The sequence below is a fragment of the Dendropsophus ebraccatus genome, chromosome 12 (genome assembly GCF_027789765.1).
Source record: "Dendropsophus ebraccatus isolate aDenEbr1 chromosome 12, aDenEbr1.pat, whole genome shotgun sequence".
In the NCBI taxonomy this organism is placed as follows: Eukaryota; Metazoa; Chordata; class Amphibia; order Anura; family Hylidae; genus Dendropsophus; species Dendropsophus ebraccatus.
The window spans coordinates 34,394,455-34,416,416 of NC_091465.1; the positions used below are offsets into that span (position 1 = coordinate 34,394,455).

Sequence of the window (21,962 nt, forward strand, 5' to 3'; positions counted from 1 at the left end):
ATGTATTCTGGAGGAATAATAGAATAAATACTTAAACAGGACCTAACACCATCCCTGGCCTTTCTATTTAAGCTAATACATGCAATGCCCACAAACTAAGAATTTTGGATGACCTATATTTATAGCCTGTTAATGTGCCTTTCCTGTTATTCTTACTAGAAATGCATAACTAACAGGGTGTTACCAGTCCCTACACTGTCTGATATTATCCAGTCCGAGCTGACAGTGTCAAACTTTGTAGGTATACACCCCACAAGTGGTAACACCCAGTTGTTCATTCAGCCATACATTTCTATTAAAGATAATAAAATAATGGCACATCACAGAGCGGTAAGTAAGTATGTTCCAGAATTATTATTTCATGGGGAATACAAGTATTTACTAAGACAGATTCTCTTTAAGCCCATTTCTTAAATGCACTACTAAGACAGTCTAGCCTTTTTTCATTGTACTAAAATGTTACTTGGCTGAATTTTCAAGTATTGCTGTTATTTAAAAAAAAATCTTTTGATATATGGAGACATGCCAAAAGTTTTCTTTGGTTTTGGTTTGGGCATTTAGGCCCCCACTGATTGCTGGAAGAAGCCAGGCATGGGCTTGCGGCTCTCCTCCTTCCAGATGGAAGGAAATGGCTCCATAGACTTACTATACAATGCATCTTACACAGCGAGACGAGGAGAGAATCTTCCAGCTGGTTTTAGCAATCACAGAAGTCTGAACACTAGACCCCAATCAATATAAACTTTTTAGAAGTCTCTATGACATGTAAAAAATGTTCTTAAATTACAGAAGCGATTTAGGAGAATTAAACTACATGATGCTAGCATGTCCCAAGTATGTAGGAAGCTAATGGTTTGTCTTGAGTTTTGAGTCCTTGTTATACGCTTTTATGCTTTGGTAATGTTGTGCATGTCGGATAAACCAACAGGTTATACTGTATACTGTGCTTGCGTTTCCAAAAGGGACCCTCTGCATGGCATTTTCTTTACTTTTAGGAATAAAAAAAGTTTTTTTAATTTCCATGTGGAAAATAAAATTGTCTACCTGATAGAGAGTGACCGGCTTAAATGTGCAGATGGGGTATATAACAACCAGAACAAAGTTATTTTTCTTCATGGTTTTAGGGTCAGTATATTCTAGCACCCAGGAAAATAGAGCCTGATTGTTTAAGAAAACAACTATGGGGATCTTTCATGGGGGGGGGGGGTACACACCTGGATATGTAGTGTGGAGTCTAGAATAAAGTGACCATAAATCTACTAAATTAATGATTGTGGTTGAGGTTGTGGTTGTGGTTGAGGCACATGCATAGCCAGTGATTGATGAATGCTGAATGGATGATTTATGGATAGTGCTGTGGGTCTAAGCCCCTTGCCATTAGGCAAGATGGGGAGGTCAAACTTTAGATCCCAACTAGAATAAAAGTAAAAGTATTTAACAAAAAACAGACAAAAAAGTATTAGTCCTTGATATAGGAGACCTGTGCCTGTGGACAGTAAAGTCAAATGGTGTAATCATCATCATAGGCAGGGTACAACATAGAATCACTACTTTTAACTAGATTAGATCACTGCTACCCAACTAGGCATGTGGTGGGCACCATGCTGTATAGATGCAGTGACTTCAGGTACCAGGGCTGGAAGAGGCCTACACAGGTGGGAGTATCCTGCCTTGTTAATAGGTTAATTTTTGCTGGTCTCACCGTAGTGACAGATTGGATGTCCACCAATATGCAGTATGTTTGTTAACTCAACCTCCTCCTACATTTTTGAGATTTACAAAAAGTGAGAATTTTGTCTTTGATGTTCGTGTTTTTTTTATTTATTATTGAGCTCATAGTTAACACAACACTGTTATTGTGTAGTTTGGGCCTTTGAGTTTGTTAATATATACTGTAAGTGGTTTTAGACATAGGAGGTTGGTGGCTTTGACTGGTTAATTATGGGTTTTATAGTGTCTGCGGGCCACGTTTGGTATTAGTGAGCCACATCAGGAGTCGTACTGCATTTTGGATTCTGCATGGTGCTTCATTCAGTCTATATTCTACAACATTTTATACACCAGATGCTATGTTATACTGTCATGGTTTTGGAAAGCTAGACAAATGTTCCATATATCTTGTATGCGTTAGAATTGGTGGTCTTAATGTGATTTCCTCTTATAGACCAATGTATTCAATCTATGTTCAGAAGGCTGTATTGGTACCTGTAGCTGAATTGCAATGTACTTTTCTGCTATCTATGCTCCCAGCCCATTTGTAGAATAAATTACTGAATGGAATAGTACTTTTCTTTCTTCCGTTGATAGAGAATACCTTCTGTTGATTTCTCTAAATAGTGATATACATGTTGCCTGCTTCCTTGGAGATGAGCTATTCACATTACCGGGAGTGAAAAAGAATATCCATTGCTCCCTGCAAAAAACAGGCAGCAGTAAATGCTGAACAAGACTTTTCCGCAATTACTATGTAGCGATAGCCTGACATATTTTCTGTCTTCTAGATTGATATTTAGCAGGGATGCTTTCAGTTCTGTTGTATTATTATAAAGGGTTTCTCTGGAAGTATACAAATAAGGGTAAAATAAAAGAACATTATTCATGGTTTAACTCCCTAATACATTCACTATTAAAATTAATTTCCCAAGAGCCAGTGCTGCAGATTGCTTCTTCCAGTGAATGCTGTGCTTATCCCATAGGGACACCATACATAAAATACGTAGATTAACACCTTCAATATCCATAGTTAAGATGTGTATAAACATAAGCTTAACCTTAAAGGGGAAGTCCAGTGAAAATTATCGTTAAAGTATTGTATTGCCCTCTAAAAGTTATACAAATCACCAATATATAAGTCTTTTTTCCCTGAACTTACTACTGCATCAAGGCTTCACTTCCTGGAAAACATGGTGATGTCACGACCCGCCTCCCAGAGCTGTGCGGGCTGTGGCTGCTGGAGAGGATAATGGCAGGTGGACACTGAGGGACACAGGGCACTGGAGGGACACTGAGCATCCCCCTGCCACAGCCCGCACAGCTCTGGGAGTCGGGTCGTGACATCACCATTTTATCCAGGAAGTGAAGCCTTGATGCAGTAGTAAGTTTAGAGAAAAAACCACTATATAAGCATTTCCTGTAATAAGTGTCTATTGGTGATTTGTATAACTTTTAGAGGGCAATACAATACTTTAATAATAATTTTTGCTGGACTTCTCCTTTAACATAAACCCTTCTGCTAAAGCCACATTCCCTAAAGCTAAAGCTTAAATGATTTGTTCAGTGTTTTTTGGTTAGAAGGGTCTCCTTTCTTACCTTCATCCTCAGCACAGTGTTTTTGTACTTTAATCCATATGCTAATAAGGTGATTTGATGCACTGGGGGCGGGCCATCTTCCTCAGTGCACCGATTTGCCCCAGGAGGCTCATCCATTCTAATGAATATTCATCCTGCACTCTGCAGTAATGAGCACCAGGGTGACATAACTGCAGAACGCCATCCCAATATTAATTAAAAGGGGTGTACTGAGAGTGGTAGTCCCACCCCTTAATGCACCAATCCACCTCATTAGCATATGGATTTAACTAGAAAAGTATACGAAAACAGCTCTGGGGATAAAGATAGGAAACTTACCTTCATTTTTAACTTCCTGTGCGCTATAGAGACATATCAGCATGTTCTAGTTTCCCTTTAAGTACTGAATTTTAGAAAAACATATTAAAAAGTTTATGTCCACAAGAGAATAAGTCCAGCATTCACCGCAGGTATAGCATAAAGATTTTTTTTTCTATATTCATCCTAATGCAGGGAGAGTATGACATAGGGATCGAGTGTGTGCCCTGTAGTGACGGCCATTTCAGACAAACAGCCTTTCCTCTGTTAGAGAAACCACTACAGACACTTATGGAATACCCCATTTAGGAAGTGTAAGCACTGTATGTGCTTTGCTAGTTTACATGGATACTTCATTGTGTAACCATGACTACTTAAGTTTTAAATAATACTTAGAATATCAGTTGAAAAGAGTAATATATAGATGTGATGTTATCTCCTAAAACATCCCTGATCCATTTCTTAGTAGCAGTTTCACATTCATCAATTGTTCTGTCATCTCTTGATGGCTTTTCAAAACATCTAAATTTCTGTATTCTTTGGTATTGACTTTACAAGCTGTGTAGGATTGATGGTACATTTTAGCCTTCTTTCCTGTAGACGTTAAAAAACAAAATTGCAGTAAAAAAAAAAAGAAGAAGAAAAAAAACAATTATCCAAATGGAGAGTAGGGGTTTGATGCAACGCTACATAATAACGCACAATTCTTCGGGGTATTTTAAAAGCTTGGTGGCAATCATCTCTTTGCACTGTATTGGCATACTATTTGATAAAGTTTCGGTTAAACCAAGATTACTAAGAAACTGAAAGTTAATATATAGTAATACTAAAAGGGTGTATTTAGGTGAGAAAGATTTGGGTTCCTTCATTTGGGATCCTGTCTGTGTGCCCACCATGGCATACTAGATTTCCTCAGCGACATGTAATGTGGTCGCTATAGCTGATCACTGGGCTGGCCTCATCTTAATAGGGGTTGTCTTCAAGAGACAATACATTCAAGTCATTGGGAAAGAGGTCAATTCAGAAATAGGGATGAGCGAACTTGCCGAAGTTTTAGTTTTGCACAATCGGTATTTGAATCCCACTGTCTGGAGAAGGTGGATGCAGTCCAAGACTTTCGGCAAGTTCCCTGATCTTTAATCAGGAACTTATTTTCAGCGATATTTAAGACATTGTGGAAGAGGACATCTAAGGAACGTATACATCAGCTATATTTGTATTGAAGAACAGCATTGTTCAAGACACTGATCTCTCCTTACTTATTGTTAAGCATACTTGTCCTTTGGGGTTGTTGCTCACATTTTTCTCATTGCGCATATATATATATATTTTTTTACCTGTTTCTTGCTCTGGTGTCTTGCGCTTATTTCCTGTGTGAGCTCTAATTTGCTGCTAACAGCTTCTGCTTTTGGCTTGCCTCAGTAACAATGCAATTCCTTTAACAGCCGCCATTTTTTTTTTTTTTTCTTGTTTGGCTATGCTGAGTTTTGCTACATTTTTTTCTCTGTATTTGTGAACCTGTTCATTTTCTTATCTGTTTTCTCTTTCTTTCTTTTTCCTTCCTCTTTTTCCTATGATTTTTCCCACCTCCTTCCTCTGTCCCCAAATTCTCCCTTGTCTGTTATATGTCACTTCAACCACCCCTGGACATCCATTCTTCTACATGCACCAATTATTCTCGCCAACAACCTCTTCCCTTGGAATCATTACATCAGCAGCCAATATCGGGAACTATACTGTGTCATCCACCTCCGCAGCTTTGCTCGCCTTATTTGTGACTGTACTTTTCTCTTAAACTACTTTTTACTTTGCTCCTTTAGATGTTTCTCTCATCCAGAGAGAAGCAGCCATTTAAGCAACCCCATGTCATGTGTCTGAGATTTCATTTTCTACATTTATTTTTAAGTATAGAGAATTTTGGAATTAAACTCATTTCTAACTCATGTCCTCCACCAAAATGTAGTCACCGTTGAATGGAAGGGTGGCCTTAGTAGGTGGAGATACACTGTCAGTGGATGGAGATGTCTTACTGAATTAAGGGGCAACTGGTATCTTAGTAGAATATGGTTAGGGGAAATTGGGGCAACCTTTTAGTATTTAATAAACCTCAAATAAGGTCACCTCAGTTCATTTTATTTATTTTCCTTTAAGAAGCAAATGGGGAACATGTCAGTGTGGGAGCATATCAAATAGTGCATCCATATGAATGCTTTTAAGGCACTTTTACAATGGTGTGGATCATCTGTAAATCCCATTACTATGAGCTCTCTTGACTAAGACTAAAGCTAGCTTCACAAAGTGTTTTTTTTGTTTGTCCGCTTAACATATGAGTTAAAAGTGAAAATTGATGGTAAAAACAGATACTGCTATACACCATACCGCAGAATTCGGTTCCTATTGACTAAGGCCCCGTTCCCACTGAGCAAAACTAGCGGAATTGTCCGCCGCGGAATGCCGTTAGCCTCCCGCTCATAATGGGAGTCTATGGGAGGCGCGCGCTCCTGCCCTGTCCGCACTGGAGAATAAACACGTTCATTCTTCAGCGCGGACAGAGCAGGAGCGCGCACCTCCCATAGACTCCCATTATGAGCGGGAGGCTAACGGCATTCCGCGGCGGACAATTCCACCGTGGAATTCCGCTAGTTTTGCTCAGTGGGAACGGGGCCTTACATTATTAAAAGGATCAAAACCGATCCCTTTTTTTACATACACAAAATGTGGTTGACCACGTTTTTTGTACGTTAAACGCAGCAAAACGAATAAACATAGCCTAAACAAGCAGGCTTATGTTAATAAAACATATAGTCTGACTATAGTGACCTTAAAGGGATTGTCTTGGATTTGAAAAATGGTGCCACTCCTTTTAATGGGATAAGTCTGGTACTGGTGATTGATCCCAATTATATGAATGGTGCTAGCCTGAAATTCAAGGCATTGTGTATAGCCAAGACTAGGGGGAAAAGCAGACACTTTCTCATTCTGGACAGCCCCTTTAAAATTAAGTAATATTGTGTGCTGTCCATTCTGTGTAGACAAAGAAAACGAGGAGTTAAAATATTACGTATCATTTAAGAAAACTTTTGACACTTCTTAGAGACACCTTAAAAGGTTTGATTAGTCAGGGTCTTGGTGTTCAGACTCCCACCAATTGCAAGAAGAAGCCGGATGATGCGGTCCTTTTCCTGGCTTGTTGCTCTTTCTGATTTGCAGGAGACTGTGGTATCTATCTCTTGCAGCAAGATGGGAAGCGAAGTCCTCACCCGAGTGTGTCTTTTTAATGAATACCCAGACCCTGATTCATCAAAACTTTTGAAATGTCTTTTTATTAGATAGAAAGTAACACATTAATGTCCACCAAAAGTGTTACATTATGTTTAAATTTGATGAATTGCCATCCTCTAAAGATACAGAGGCACATTGCACACATAAACCAATGTATGGCAAACTTATTTGGAAAGTGCCATTTTTTCTTTCTGAATTGTACAGATATTTCTTAGGAAATGTAATAGCTGTTTCAATGAATATCCAAGGCTTGAGCAAGAGATCAAGTTGTGCTGTGTGCAGTCCAATGCAAAAGTGTAATAGGAACAATGCAATGGTAGTGGGATTTGAGTCGCATGGCTTTTTGTTTCACCCTTTAGAGATTAGTGAAAATGTTTAACAAAAATCATGTCACCCTATAGTTACTAACTTTTTAGTAGTAGAGAATATAGTGGTCGGCACTGTTTACTCACAGCCTCCTAAATCTAGATGCATAAAAGGACACCACTCCAAACAAGCTCCTACAGGACTTTGCCTGTAAGAAGTCTAGGTAGTAATAGCCACAAATAATAGGTTGCACCCACCACATCACCAAGCAAAGAACCCATATTGCACTGTGAGCCCGAGAGCAGGACTGAATGCTTCTCATGGGACTACTCCTTCCAGATCACATCACAACCCACCAGTTATCTTCTAGCTGTAGCGTGCACATGAGTTGTTTGCATTGTAGACCTAGTTTTGTGGGTTGAACTAGTACCTATGAAAATGTCGTTCACACACATCGTACATTAAAATGTTAAAGAAACAGCCACTGTATACATCATTCCTATGGGAGGCACATAACACAGCATTGCATAAATTATATAGATTTTATTGTTTCTGCCATATCATGTTGATTATAATATACCCCTAAATCAAGGGTATTGATATAGTTCAGGGTACTTAGAATGAAATAATTTGCTGAAATTTTAAACTAGTATTTTATGCATTCTCTTTGAGGAATTCTCACCTTTTCCACTCTTTGCCTCCCTCATTTCAGTAATATTTTCAATGTTAACATGACAGAATAGAGATCTTTCAGGATGGAGGTCTAGTTAACCTGTAGATATTCCACTCCCTGAAAAGATGCCAAATAGGGGTTGTTGGCTGACCCATGGCAGTTCCTTTAAAATTTATTATCATGTTTTAGATCGACAGATAGACATGTGTTTTAAAAATGTTACAAAATACCATGTATAACATGTTCACAGCAAATGGCTGAGTCAGTAGCAACAACAGTTTTTAGATATTTTATTTTTTTCCAACACTTTTATTCATGGGTTCTGTCTAGTATTGCACATCAGTCTCACTCACTTGAAAAGGAATAAATGGCAATACCTGACACAGCCATGATGCCATGCAGTCACAAAGATAAATTTATTCAGTAAACATCAGAAGAACTTCTTAATTTGGTCACTGTATAATTTACTTTCTATTATGTACATATTGTAAAGCAAGTCAATACCAAGGCTGTAACACTAATTATCACTGTACAGACTAAAAATTTATTAGGAACCAGCGCAATCTCAGAGCCATGATAAACTGGATATTCGTGAATAATGTACCGCTAGTGCCTGATGACTCACAAGTTTTACTGGTTCCTAGTTAGGTTGCTCTTACAAAGTATCTCAGAAACATTCGTCTCACATAGTAGACTTCTACCTTTACTTGTAGGGCATGGGTTAAAATTACTATTAAAGTATATCAGATTTCAGCCTAAACTAAGCACATTATGTACCCCATACCCAGTGTGCCAACTATCACACTCCCGCTCAACCCTTATTTTTGCAGGCAACTGTGTAAAGGTAATAGACATATGTAGTAACAATGATAGAAAGACATTGTTTTGTAAAATGTATGAGATGATATTGTATAATTATGTTGATGATTTTTTATTTGATAACCCTGTTAGTTACATTCTGTATTGAACACTGCAATGAAAATTTCAAGACATTTATGTGAATGTATCAAAAGAAGAGATACAAAGATCAGCTAGATAGACCCCCAACAATCAGCTAGTTTCCCCATCCTGTGGATAGGGGATTTTGGGATAATCCCTTTTAATAATTTTAGGATAATAAAATTTAAGCCCAAAGTAAACTGAGAAAGTAGAAGTGAACAGTTCAAAATAAATGAACTAAAAGAAACAGATATAAATATTTCACCTCTTCTACATTTACATATTCATCCCAGTGTTAAATGTAAGGCTACTTTTTGGTTGATTATTTTCCTAATCTCCATGCACCATATCATTTCTCAGCCAAGAACCAAGAGCATAGTCAATGAATGTACAACAATGGGTTTATTATAGGTATTTAATGGGCTCATAAGGACATTGTGGTGCCGATTTATGATTATATATAAAGTTAAAAAAAAAGTAACTGGCAGCTACCCTTTTGCAATCGTCATGTGACCCCCTCCTCCTTTAATACCAGCCTTTTTTCTAGAACTAGAGATATAATTTCCCTTCCATGAGGCTGCTCAACAAACACAACAACCATAAAGGTGAAATAAAAGTTACCAGATACATTTAGCTCCCTGTATACTAAATCTTTAGAGATGTTCAGGGAATGTTGTGGCTCCATATCTCTGTAGGAGTTTGTATCATCAAAAACCCTTGTGCATTAGTAATGGGTATTAGCCCTTGTAATTCTCAATGTATGTTGTCACTGTTGTTGTCTATACATATCTTTTCATGATCTGGTCTTCGGAAGGGATGAACATCAGCACATCTTTTTAGTTGACGCAGCTTTAGTTACGTGATAACATGCATTGCATAGGATGTTCCCAGCTTCACCTTAACACTTTCTCTGCTTCTTTGCTGTATCTTGGCTTGTCCATTCTTCTGCTTGCTGAAAGGATTTGTTTATGAGTGATATTTTTTAAAAGGAATGGATGGAGCATGTATGTATAACATTGAACGAAGCCAAAAGCCATATACTTGTATCTCTTGTACAGTTAATTTCACTGGTGGAGAATTTCCTATTAATAAAATTCTAGAAAAAAAAAAAAAAAAAGATAAGGAGTGTGGATTGTTTTTTTTAATCATTTCTTTTGTTGGTCATGATACATGGTCTGTACACTTTTTATCTGTGGAACTAGATCTGTTGTCCTATAGAATTTCCAGTCTCCAGCTTGTTCGAAAATTACAGCTACAAAACATTGCATGTTGGAGTGCTTTCTGCTGTTTCCTTTTTATCTGAAGCGGGGCCCAACTATAGATCAGTAACGGTGTGAGTACACGGTGAAGGACATGAGCCTGCAAATAGAAAAGATTAGCAGGCACTTTAAATCTATTGAAGCTTACACAGGGGGCCCACTTCTACTCCGATACTCACATGCCCACATGCCTAAAGCTGGTAACGTACAAGCCGGTACAAGTTGTAGTAAGATCCTTAGGTGTTTCCATGCCATATAAATGATGCCTTCCCTACAGAATTGCTAGTTGAATATAATCTGTAGTTCAGGAATATTTTTCTGGTGTGATCTCCAACCTCTACTTTCACCTGAGATATCACAGAAGCATGACCTGAGAACAATGTTTTACCATCATAAGAGCTTTCCTCTAAAATATAATTTTCATTATGCATATGGGACAATAAAAATGTTATGATGGATAGTCAATTACAACATAAAGCTTATTTGTTGCAAAATATTCTGCATTTTTTTTTTTAAACATGGATTTTGTGGCTGCATTATAAGGCAAGTAAACAGTTATCAAAAAGTGTTGTTTTAATCACATGATGGTTCTACTAGCCCATTGTAAGTATGGAAGGGCTAGGTAAAACTGACGTGGAAAAGCACTTGGGGATCTTAGATGACAGTAAATTTAAAGGAGAAGTTCAGCCACAAGCATTTTATACCAAACAGCAAGGGCACAAGGAGGAACATAATAAGCAATGCTAACTTACCTTTTCCCGTGCCTCTCGAAGCAATGGATTCAGGACCCCCGGATCTTCTGCTCAGCTGACATCATGACCCAACTGATTGACAGCCTGCTCAGCCAGTCAGTGACTAGAACGGGACGCTGCAGTCACGGGATGGGCATTTTCCCCTGACGTTGTGACGTTATCACGACTCGGAGTGAAAATGCCTTCCAGCTGGGGGTCCCGGGGTCATTCAGGCGGCACATCGTGGGCACAGGGAGAGGTAAGAAATCAATTATGGTTATTTTTTCCCCTGCCACCTGACAAAACGTTTGGTATGGCCAGACTTCTCCTTTAACTATAGCAACCAGTGTAAGGCAGTTACTTAACTTAGAAGAAAGACAATAGAGGGTGACCTAATAAATATGTATGAATAATAATTTATAATAACTGTAAATTAGACCATCTTTGTTTGGTAAGTTAAGGCTACTATATGTTCACACACCATAAAATGACATATTTTCACACATTGTGTTTTTTAAGCAAAAAAAACGGCCTTTGTTTCATATTGATGGCAATCAGTAATGATCATGAACATTATTGATAGCCGTCATTGTTAAACAACGGTTATTTTCAAAACATCAGTTTTTGTTTTTTTTTATAAAAAAAAATTAATGTGAACATAGCCTTATAATGCGCTCCATTGAAGTCAGTGGGAAAATGGCCAGCAGTGTACACACTGTATAGAATACCAGCTGTCATTGATTAGGACTGTCCAAATAATGATCATGCTCCTTATTTACCACCTACTTTTACAAAATACAGACACTTTTTTCATCTATTCACACTTCGCCTTATTTTTACTCAAAACTATGGTTGTATTCAGCTTTTATTTTACTGTATTTTACTCTGTGTGTGAACCTAGCTTAAAGGAGAAGTCCCACCAAATTTAAAAAGTCAGGAAGTCATTCTCGAGCCCCATAAAGCTGCTCCCAGGTCCCATTTACAGCCACTGGTGACATTCAGCTCTTTTAGCTGCAAAGTCATGTACCCAGATTAGTGATTGCCAGCTCAGCCAGTGACTGGGACAGGACACCCTCGGAGCATGATGCTCGGCTGGGCCATGATGTTGCAGCTGGAACAGCAAGGTACGTGATGTACCCATTTTCCAGCAAAAAATTACTTCTGGCTGTGGTCACCGGGACCCTGGAAAGACGCAACGGAGGCATGGGGATGGGTCAGTATAGGTTATTATTACCCTGCACCCCCCTGTCTTCTGCCCTTTTTTAAATCTGGTGGGACTTCTTTTTTAAGGCTATGTTCCCTTAGTTTTACCGTTTGTGGGAACATAGCCTAATGCTACATTTTTGTGTTCTGACATATGTCATCTGCTTCTGCAGTCGTGTGTTACTCCCTTCTGTTTTTTAAAAATGTAGCAGAGGGGTAGCTGCATGACTATAGGACGCAGCATTTATTTGTAGGCTGTAACCATAGGAAAATATAGCAGCTTACACAAAACTGTAGGATATTATTCAAGTTTTCAAAGGATTTGTCAGCTATGTGTTCTAAGAGCAGCCTATCACAGGTACAGGTCTGTAGCCAAAATAGCCCCCAAAAATTGCATGTTTAATAGGAAGACTGAAATAATACAGCAGACCTACAGATCCAGGTGACTTAGAGGTGACTTATGATTGTATACGCTGTAGCCTGTCAATCACCACCCAGAAGGGAGAGGGCAATGCCCCCCTCAAGAATACACCACACTCATGGCTATAAATGCACTATATTCTTCCAGTGCTCCTTATAGCCATATTTAACGTATATATTTTTGTATTTTTGGTAGCTACTGGGAATATGGGCCTGTAGCTGTAAGATGCTCCTCTTATACTTAGGGCAGCATATTCAGCTAACAGGTTCACTTTGATGAACACTATTTCTGAGTTTGCATAGTGTATGGTATATGTATTGCAGTAAAAACATTGTTGAAAAAAAATTCTCACAATCTTTCATAAGAAAATGCTATTTAAACCCAGTGCAGCCATAAGAACATTACAAACAAAGAGCATATTTAACCAGTCAGTTTGAGTACTTTAATTGTTTATGATCTTATTTGTTTTGCATTCAGTTAATAGGTAACAAATACATTCTGTAAATATGATAGATCGTTTTTATATTTTACTGATTCAGTAGCCAGTATAAGATACACTGGAGTTTCACTTTACATTACTAATCAGGGGACATTATTAGATATGAGCAAACCGGGTTCGGGTTCGAGTCCATCCGAACCCGAACGTTAGGTATTTGATTAGCGGGGGCTGCTGAACTTGGATAAAGCTCTAAGGTTGTCTGGAAAACATGGATACAGCCAATGACTATATCCATGTTTTCCACATAGCCTTAGGGATTTATCCAACTTCAGCAGCCACCGCTAATCGAATGCCGAAAGTTCGGGTTCGGATGGACTCGAGCATGCTCGAGGTTCGCTCATCTCTAGACATTATATAATTGTGTGTTCATGTCCAATAGTGTGATGCTTCTTTTTGATAAGGATATGTGGAGACCTAGCGACCATTCATGTTAAACATGGAATTCTGGGAAGAAGGATATGCACATCAGCTATATGATGACATCTTTTGGAGGCAGCTTTCTTTTCAAGCTTCCAATGAGAAGCTATAGAACATGACTGGGATTTAATAATTCAAGTCGGAGTTTTCTCTACTGACTTTGAGGGAATAAAGGCTATAATACCTCCAAAGAGTGGGTCCAGAGGGAAATTGCTGGATGGTAGATGTGATGACAATAAAATAAGTGAGCTCAGTTGTCACTCCTCCACCCCAGTTCAAAAAGTGATCTTGGCCCCTGAGTGGTAATGGTCACGAGCACATCTTCCCAACCATAATTATAATATGCCTATGCTCTGCTATTAAAATCGTTTTTAGAAGCATTAGACCTCGTATATGACATATGACTCTATTGACACAACTATCGACCATGAGTCCTTATACACTGCCTTAATGGTAAGTCCACTTCTGTGTCCAGGTTAGAGCAACTTAAAGTGGTTCTTTTGCTCAAAATAATTTCTATGAGTTCTGGAATCATGAGTATAGCTTATAACACATACATATTGAGCAGGATTTATTGTCTCTCCCAGCCTTATGCTCTTCAGTTAACTAAAGAGTTTCAACAAATTATGATAATGTGGTTTTGACTTATTTTTCTCTTCTGACAAGAGTAATGCCCTTAGGTTAAGCCTTCAACTTCAGTTAAACATATTATGATGAGAAGTCCATTAAAGCCAGCACTAAACGTCATATAAAAGCATTTGCTGCAAAGTTTGTGGAAGCGTAACATCTGCTGTATTTGGCATTATAACTCCTTTGAATAAACATATCTAACCACAGTCTCCACTTTTTTTTGTTTCTAAAGCCACCACAAGTACTACTTCTGGTTTGGGTACCGGAGCCATTGTAGGCATCCTCATCGTGGTCTTTGTTCTTCTGTTGGTCGCGGTGGATGTCACATGCTACTTCCTTAACAAATGCGGTCTGCTCATGTGTATTGCTGTCAATTTCTGTGGGAAGGCTGGCCCAGGTGCCAAAGGCAAAGACATTGAAGAAGGAAAGGCAGCATTTTCGTAAGTACACCATTTATGGCTGTATTCATTATATAGAAAATGTATTATTTCACTTATATCTCAGTAGGTTTATTTGTAAAAGCTGGAAAACATTATAGTAGTGCCATTTATATCTTAAAGGGTGCCTTTAATTTTGATTTTAGCTAAATAAAAGTATGACACCACTGACCTTGGGTGTGAATTGAACAGCAGCTTGCAAATGAAGGTTGGGTGGAATTGGCAGTCAATCCAATATGCTTGTGAAAAGACTGTCTTACCAGGGCAAGCATTGGTTATGGTGTATTTTGGAGGTGTTTAATAGTAATACCTCTCACAGTGTTAGTAAATTTATATGCTTAATAAATTCCAGTGTATATTTTTATGGGGGAGTTGGAGCTGCAAATACATAAACGCTGTATATCCAGCTCACTATTGCAGCCATATGAGTGCACAGAGGTGCAGACAAAATGTTGCATTGCAGGCAAGCTAAGATGTCCAGCATCTCCAGAAAATGAACCTTGGTAGAGATGAGCGAACCGGCATTTGATTAGCGGGGGCTGCTTAACTTGTCTGGAAAAACATGGATACAGCCAATGACTATATCCATGTTTTCCACATAGCCTTATGGCTTTATCCAACTGCAGCAGCCACCGCTAATCAAATGCCGAAAGTTCGGGTTCCGATGGACTCGAGCATGCTCGAGGTTCGCTCATCTCTAAACCTTGGCTTTATTTAACAGGTGTGGTTACAGCTAGGTGTCTCATGCGGTATGGAAACATAACAGCAGGTTGGAGCCTATAAACCTGCTTTTAGTTTTCCTTTAACTAAGGCCGATGTTTTGTGGGCACACAGTTCGGCTCTGATGAATTCATACGTCATTACTAAGGGCCGGACATGGCTGAAATGCATCGGCATCAGTTGAGTGTTATGTGTGTTTACTCACTACCACTTTGCTGTTAACCACACCGGTTAAATAAAGTAAATTTTTATCTTTTGGAAATGGTGGCCTTCTTTGTGTGTCTGAGTTGGGACTGTAGGTGGTTTAAAGGTTTGGCTGCCAGATAGTTTATATATATGGCCAGGTGATTGTCCTTTAATCTGAGAACCGTCTGATAGTCTGTTCATCATGGTTAGTTCGGTCCCCAAGACCTTAGGAAAAAGTTCATTTTGCTGGGGTATGATGCAACAGACCACTCACTGAATGGCCATCCTTGGAATACATACAACTTTTCAGTCTGGTTTATAAAGGGCATCCAAATGCTTATTCATCGGCTGATCGGGCCAACATGACTTGCTGAAAAATCACTGGCCGTTGTACGCACATCTTCCCGTGTGATAGGGCATGTATGGCTAATTGCAACAAAGGGCCATGTGACTAAACTAGCCATGTAAAGGCCCTGTCAACTTGTCTTGTTTAAGTTAGGTTACATCTCATACAGCTCTTCCACTGCTGGACACAAGCTTGCCGAGGGCACATTATTACTACAACTATAATTACTAATTTCTCTTAGTCCTAAAATTAGTTTATTGATGCTGCTTTTGTTTCTCGTGTTTGAGCTAATAATGTAATGTGTGGTTTCTCTATACAGAAAAGATGAGTCTAAAGAACCCATTGTTGAGGTACGAACAGAAGAAGAGAGGACACCAAACAATGATGGAAGCAACCAGACAGAACCCAATGAGACCACTCCACTAACAGGACCTGAGTATGTGGGAACAGTCATGTTTTAGAGGCAGAATAGAACCATATTATTATACCCTTCCTCATCTGATGTATGAAAACTAGTGCAGAAGAAAATCATAATAATTTCTTTTATATTCTCAAAGAGGAACTTTTAGAAATGTGAGGTGGAACCTGACCGTCAAGTCAAACTTTTTTTTTTAATTATAGTAACACAATTTAAAAATTGTGGCATTTTTATCATATATATATATATATATATATATATATATATATATATAAAAAATTTTATTTTATTTTTTACTATTTTTCACTATTGTGAGCACCATTTTCACAATAGGGTAATGCTATTTAAAGTATACAGCTACTACACCCCAAAACTTAACAGGGAAGGAATACCCTCAGGGATGCCAACTAACCTGAGCTAATAGATCTCCTCTTTCTTTTCCCATCTTGCCTTTCTTCAGTCTGGCTATTAACAGTATTGACCTGTCTAAATCTAGTAATAATCACTTCAGTGTTACTATACTGTTTTGTGTGTGTGTGTGTGTGTGTGTGTGTGTGTGTGTGTAATGTGCATGCGATTGTCTGGTTTACTCTCTCGGGTATCTGCCACATGTTTTCTTCATTGTCTACTTTCTTTCTCTCTGCTCCTATGCTATTCGCAGGCATCCAGCCGATACCACAGCTACCGTTGAGGATATGCTGCCATCTGTCACCACTGTCACCACTAACTCTGATACTATCACAGAAACCTTTGCCACTGCTCAAAACAGTCCCACAAGTGAAACCACCACCCTCACTTCTAGCACTGCCCCTCCACCCAGTTCTGCTCCTGACTCAACCTCAACACAGTCTGCGCAGGCAACTCCCTCCAAAGCAGAGGCACCTGCTGCCCCTTCACCTGCTCCTGCCGCTTCTCCAAAGGTTGCCCCTCTAGTAGATCTAAGTGATACCCCGACTTCTAACAATTCAGTTAATGCTGCAGCCAGTCAAGGTGGAGTTTTGAATCCCAGTTCTGCCACCACTGCAGCTGAGGTTCCCAAAGCCACTGCTAAGCCTCCAGCGACAGTCCCAGCCAGTACCACAAGCCCCCCAGCTACTCCCGAACAAGTAAAGCAGGCAGCATCCGCCACCAAAAGCCCAGAAAAGGAAGCAGTACAACCCAGCACAGTGAAAAGTCCAACGGAGGCTACCAAGAATGAGGCAGCCTCCCTCAGCAACACAAAACCCGCCCAGGGTGAGGACTTTCAAATTGATGGGGGGACCTTCAAGACTCCAGACATTGACCTTGCAAAGGATGTTTTTGCAGCTCTTGGAACTTCTTCTTCTGCCGCTGTGGCTAGTGGGAAAGCTCCTGAGCTGGCTTCTTCCACTACAGACACCTCTGTACCGCCTGCTTCATCCAACACCGAGTATGGCCTCTCTTAATCCTCTTTGTTTGTTGTGTCTTGTGTTGTCATTTTGCTGTGTTGTGCTCTTAAGTTGTGCTTGTCTTCTCTAACACTAGCTAAACATGTTGCAATTGTTTCCTAACGTGGATCTTGTACTACTCCAATCCCAATTCTTGCTAATGATTTGACAAATGAGTTTGGGGGGGAAACATAGCCTAAAATTGAATATTTCATTTCAGCTCCTGTATCCCTTAAATATATTTTAGTTAGCAGTCAATGCCCTCCCTAAGATATATCAAAACCAAATTCCAAGTATTCCTTTCAACAATCTAAATAAAGGATTAATACAAAGTAGGAAGTAGATACTGACTTCTGAATGTATTACTTTCCATTTTGGTTCATTGGGAACCTTCATTACATACTTACCGGTAAACTTCTGTGTCTAGGTCACGTGATGATCTAAATGTATGTTCACTTTATGGAAAGCTTTGTGTGTTCCTTTGTATGGCATCCATTAAAAATGACAAAATGGGAGCTCTCACATAGCTTATGATGGAGTATCCTTTAAAAGGAGGCCATTATATCTCATGGGTGACAGATCCACTAAACAGATATCTAACAATGGCACCTATTGCCCTTAGGTTATATTGACTTCTGTTTAATGGGTATTAGATTATCAGAATGTTGTCTTGTAAAAAGCTATTCACCTCTATGACCATCACACGACTAGGACAGATTTTCATTCTCCAGAAGTCAGCAATGTAAACTTCTTATAGAAAGACGGCGAGCAGAGATCTTAAACTGTAAGGAAGTGTGTGAGAAAATAGCACAACTAATTATTCTACCGGTTTATTAATATTACTTTATTCACCAGTAATAGCTGTAGCTACAAAAAAAAAAAAAAAAAAGCAACCTATTGTTGGTGCTAGAGAGACTGCTTTCTTCCTTCTGGAGGAGATGAATATTGTGGAAAGAAGTGCTATGAAAAAAACCTTCTGTTTTAACCTTTTTTTAACCTCTTGTTCTGCCACCACTATTCCTACCTTAATGTTGCATTTTGTTAAATTAAAAAAAAAAAAAAAAAAAAAAAAAAAAAAAACAACAACCATTAAAACAGGCAATGAAGTCTTGCAACTTTGCTAAAGAAAATTATACCAGTTTATGATCATTGTGATCTTCAACCAATGGCTGCAGTAGTAAACAAAACTGCAGAAGATGGTGATGACGATGAAGAAAAAAATCAGCGGAGACTGCAAGTCAAGCTTTTGGGGATTACACTATATTTGGGGGTACATCTATCAAGACTATGCCTCTTATTAAAGCTGGTCGTCCCTGCTCTCCGAAGCAGGTGTAGATTTGTATCACGATTTACGCCTGTGAGCGGGCAAAAATCATGCTAAAATCTGGTGCAGGAGGGGGCCACACCTCGTCCCCGCCTTGCCAGCTGGTGTGCGCTACGCTTTTTACGTTGCGTATGTCAGGGGTGCATTATGATTTATTTTTCCAGGTGTGAATTGGTTAGTCTCCACCTGATAAAATGTTCTGCCTGCTGATATGGTCAGGGAATATTGAGTCACACTGTGATGTAAAACTAGACATCTCCTAGCACCAACAGGGGCAGATTGCCAACGCAATGAACAACACATTCAAATGGAATCTGCTGATGTTTGAGCCTGTGTAGGGTGCGTTCACACGTACAGGATCCGCAGCAGATTTGATGCTTTGTTCAGTTATTTAGACCAGATCTGCTGCAGATCCGCACCATCAAATCTGCTGCGATACGGTACGTGTGAAGCTACCCTTAAAGGGGTTGTCAGAGATAGAAGCAGCGGCTCTCTTGTGCATGGGCTATGTCAGGTGGTTAACTTCTGCCATATTTAGATTGGTTAACCAGCTTTGAAAAATCGATGGCTCAGGAATCCATGAATATTAGATCAGCAGGGATCGGTGTTGCCTTCCCCTTTGCTGCAGTGGTGCAATTCTAGGTTCACTTGAATGCTGCAGTACCTTGTACCGCTGGTAGTACAGATATGTTGTTGCAGGTGAAAGCAGCAGTTAACACTAAAGACGTTGTGAGCAAGCACCATTGCCCCTTAGATCAGACCTTACCGATCTAATTTTGATGGCCCATTCTGGGTATAGGCCTTCACTTTTACAAAGCCGGATAACCCCTTTGAGTGACATTGAGGTGTAATACCAAACACAGCCCATGGAAAAGAGAAGACTCTACTCTACTCTACTCTACGACTGCCCATTTAAGTGTAATCTCTCAACAAATGTTGTGACTTAGTGAACGATCACATGTAATATTTACTGATGCCATGCCTTCTTGCTGATCTCATATACAGTTGTTTATCTGTTCGCAGGAAGGCCCCTGTAGAAGAGAACTCCAAGCCAGAGGAATCAGACAGCAAGAGCACCCCTGCAGAAGTGAAAACAGTTCCTAATGAAGCCACTCAAACAAATGCAAGCGAGAGTAAAGCATGATTCCTCCTAGAGGGTGCGGGTGTGTTACATGGGAAGGGGAAAGTGGATACTAAAAATAATGTTTGAAGAGCCTCATGCTCGCCATTTACAGAGTGAGGTTCATACACACAAACACGTCATCATTCCTCTCAAATCTTGGCCTTTGTTGTTATAATTATTATTACTTTTGTTTCGTTATTTTTTTTTTTTTTCTTTTATGAAAACCTGTTTGTTTTGTGAGACTGTAGAAAAGGTTCATCTCTTGTGTACACACTCTTTATGAACAAAGCCTGGTGGGAGCATTTCATTGAGATTTCCCATGCGATGTCCCGAATTAAAATTACTATTCCCCAGTTATTTATCATGCAGGAAAGGGGAAAGGTTTAGACAGTTAAGAACAATGCATGTAGCTATGTTAAGGCCTTTATCAATCTGGGTTGTCTATGTCAAGGACTCGCAACCCTTAAGAGCCTAATTCTGTTCTTAAGTAATACACCATGTGAAAAGTTTTTGTAAGTTTTTCCCTGAACATTTGGTCTTTTGAGTTGTAGAAGCCGGTTCTACTTGCATGGCTGGCAGTGAGAAAGTTTACATGTTGGCTGTCACATTTTACCACTGTATAGGAAAATAAAATTGGAGAAGATGGAAAGTAATCTGTATGTGTCTTAAAGTCTTTCACCCTATTATATTAACTGAATGGTTATTAATAGTACATGGTTGAAACAAAATTGCTTGATGGCTTAATTGTGTATGGTTAATTTCTTGTCTCATTTCTTCAGAGTTGACAGAAAGATGTCCCAGATATTGTTTCTAGCTGTACCCGATCATCATTATTTGAGCTTTATCCAATAGAAAGCAACAATGCCTTATACTTGGTTATAATAAATGATGGTGGGCATTTTCTAAAAAGTCGCAAGAAAGGATTGATGTCCAGCATGTTGGGCGTCATGAATAACATGCATCGTGTGGGAACACTCAGGCTAGAAATAAAGGGGCTAGTGGTATAATGTATATAGAATGGGTGGCAAATACACAACAGGCCCTGGTTTGGTGCCTACACTAGTTTTATGTCAAACCAGTTGAAAAAAGTAGACTGTTCATAGGAGAAAGATAGAACGTTTTGGTTCTTACTTTGAAGCCTGACCAGAAAAGTAGCCCTTACAATCTGATAATGATGTTAAGCATGGTTGAGAAATCAGGATTTGCAGTGTACAGAATGGACTATGGACAATGATCTGTTGCTGTGGTCATAGACCCCAAACAGTGTAATCCAATATATTTTCTTCTGTGTATATGATCTCACCACTGATGAAGGACCTCGAGTCTGGCATAATCCAGCCAATCTTTGCTCTTCATAATTCTGTATGGTTTGGATGTGTCTTTAACGGATGTGTATGTCAAATGTTTGGGGTTGAAATGTGTTTTTGTACATCCCAGTAACAATATATCTCACATGCAAAGTGTTTGTGTATGCACTCTAGCACCAATATTGTTGCTGTATTAGATATGACTGCTTCAAAACGCGCTTTTTTCCATATAAACATACACAATAGCGGTGTAGTGGCTCCATAGGAAATTTCTAAAGCAGTATTTTAAGACATCATTAAATAAGGCAGTCATTTTGTTGACTGAAAGAACATTCCTGAAATCAATAATGGATTCACGAATATCATTGGTACCACCAAGGCAGTAAGTGGAGTAAAGTAATAACATAGACCCAGATTTATCAAAGGGTGTAAAATATACACTGGTGTAAAGTGCCCACAGCAACCAATCACAGCTCAGCTTCCAGCTCTGGTAAAATGAAAGGTGAGCTGTGATTGGTTGCTGTGGGCAGTTTACACCAGTCTATATTTTACACCCTTTAATTAATCTCCCCATACTTTTCACCTGACACCATTGGCTCCTAACCCACAAATGACAACTGCAAAGGAACAATATTTTTTTTTAAATGCAAAACATCTATCTTCTTATAAAAGAACAGCTTATCTGAACCACAGGTATACCAACATTGGTTTTGCCATCAGTCACGTTAG

The 21,962-nt window shown here is 39.1% G+C and overlaps 1 protein-coding gene across 4 annotated transcripts in view; it reads left to right on the plus strand.

Annotated features, from left to right (window-relative positions):
- NCAM1 (neural cell adhesion molecule 1) overlaps window positions 1-21,683 on the plus strand; it is a 234,826-nt gene extending 213,143 nt beyond the window's left edge. The window contains exons 16-19 of one of the 4 annotated variants that reach the window (XM_069948731.1): window positions 14,199-14,406; window positions 15,975-16,091; window positions 16,735-17,481; window positions 19,827-21,683. In XM_069948731.1, the coding sequence (XP_069804832.1) occupies window positions 14,199-14,406; window positions 15,975-16,091; window positions 16,735-17,481; window positions 19,827-19,947 (1,193 nt within the window). In that variant the 3' untranslated portion in view covers window positions 19,948-21,683. Of the gene's footprint in view, window positions 1-5,321; window positions 6,025-14,198; window positions 14,407-15,974; window positions 16,092-16,734; window positions 17,482-19,826 lie in introns of those variants that run through there. The other 3 variants (XM_069948732.1, XM_069948733.1, XM_069948735.1) reach the window with 3 other exon arrangements.
- The last annotated feature ends 279 nt before the right edge of the window (window positions 21,684-21,962 follow it).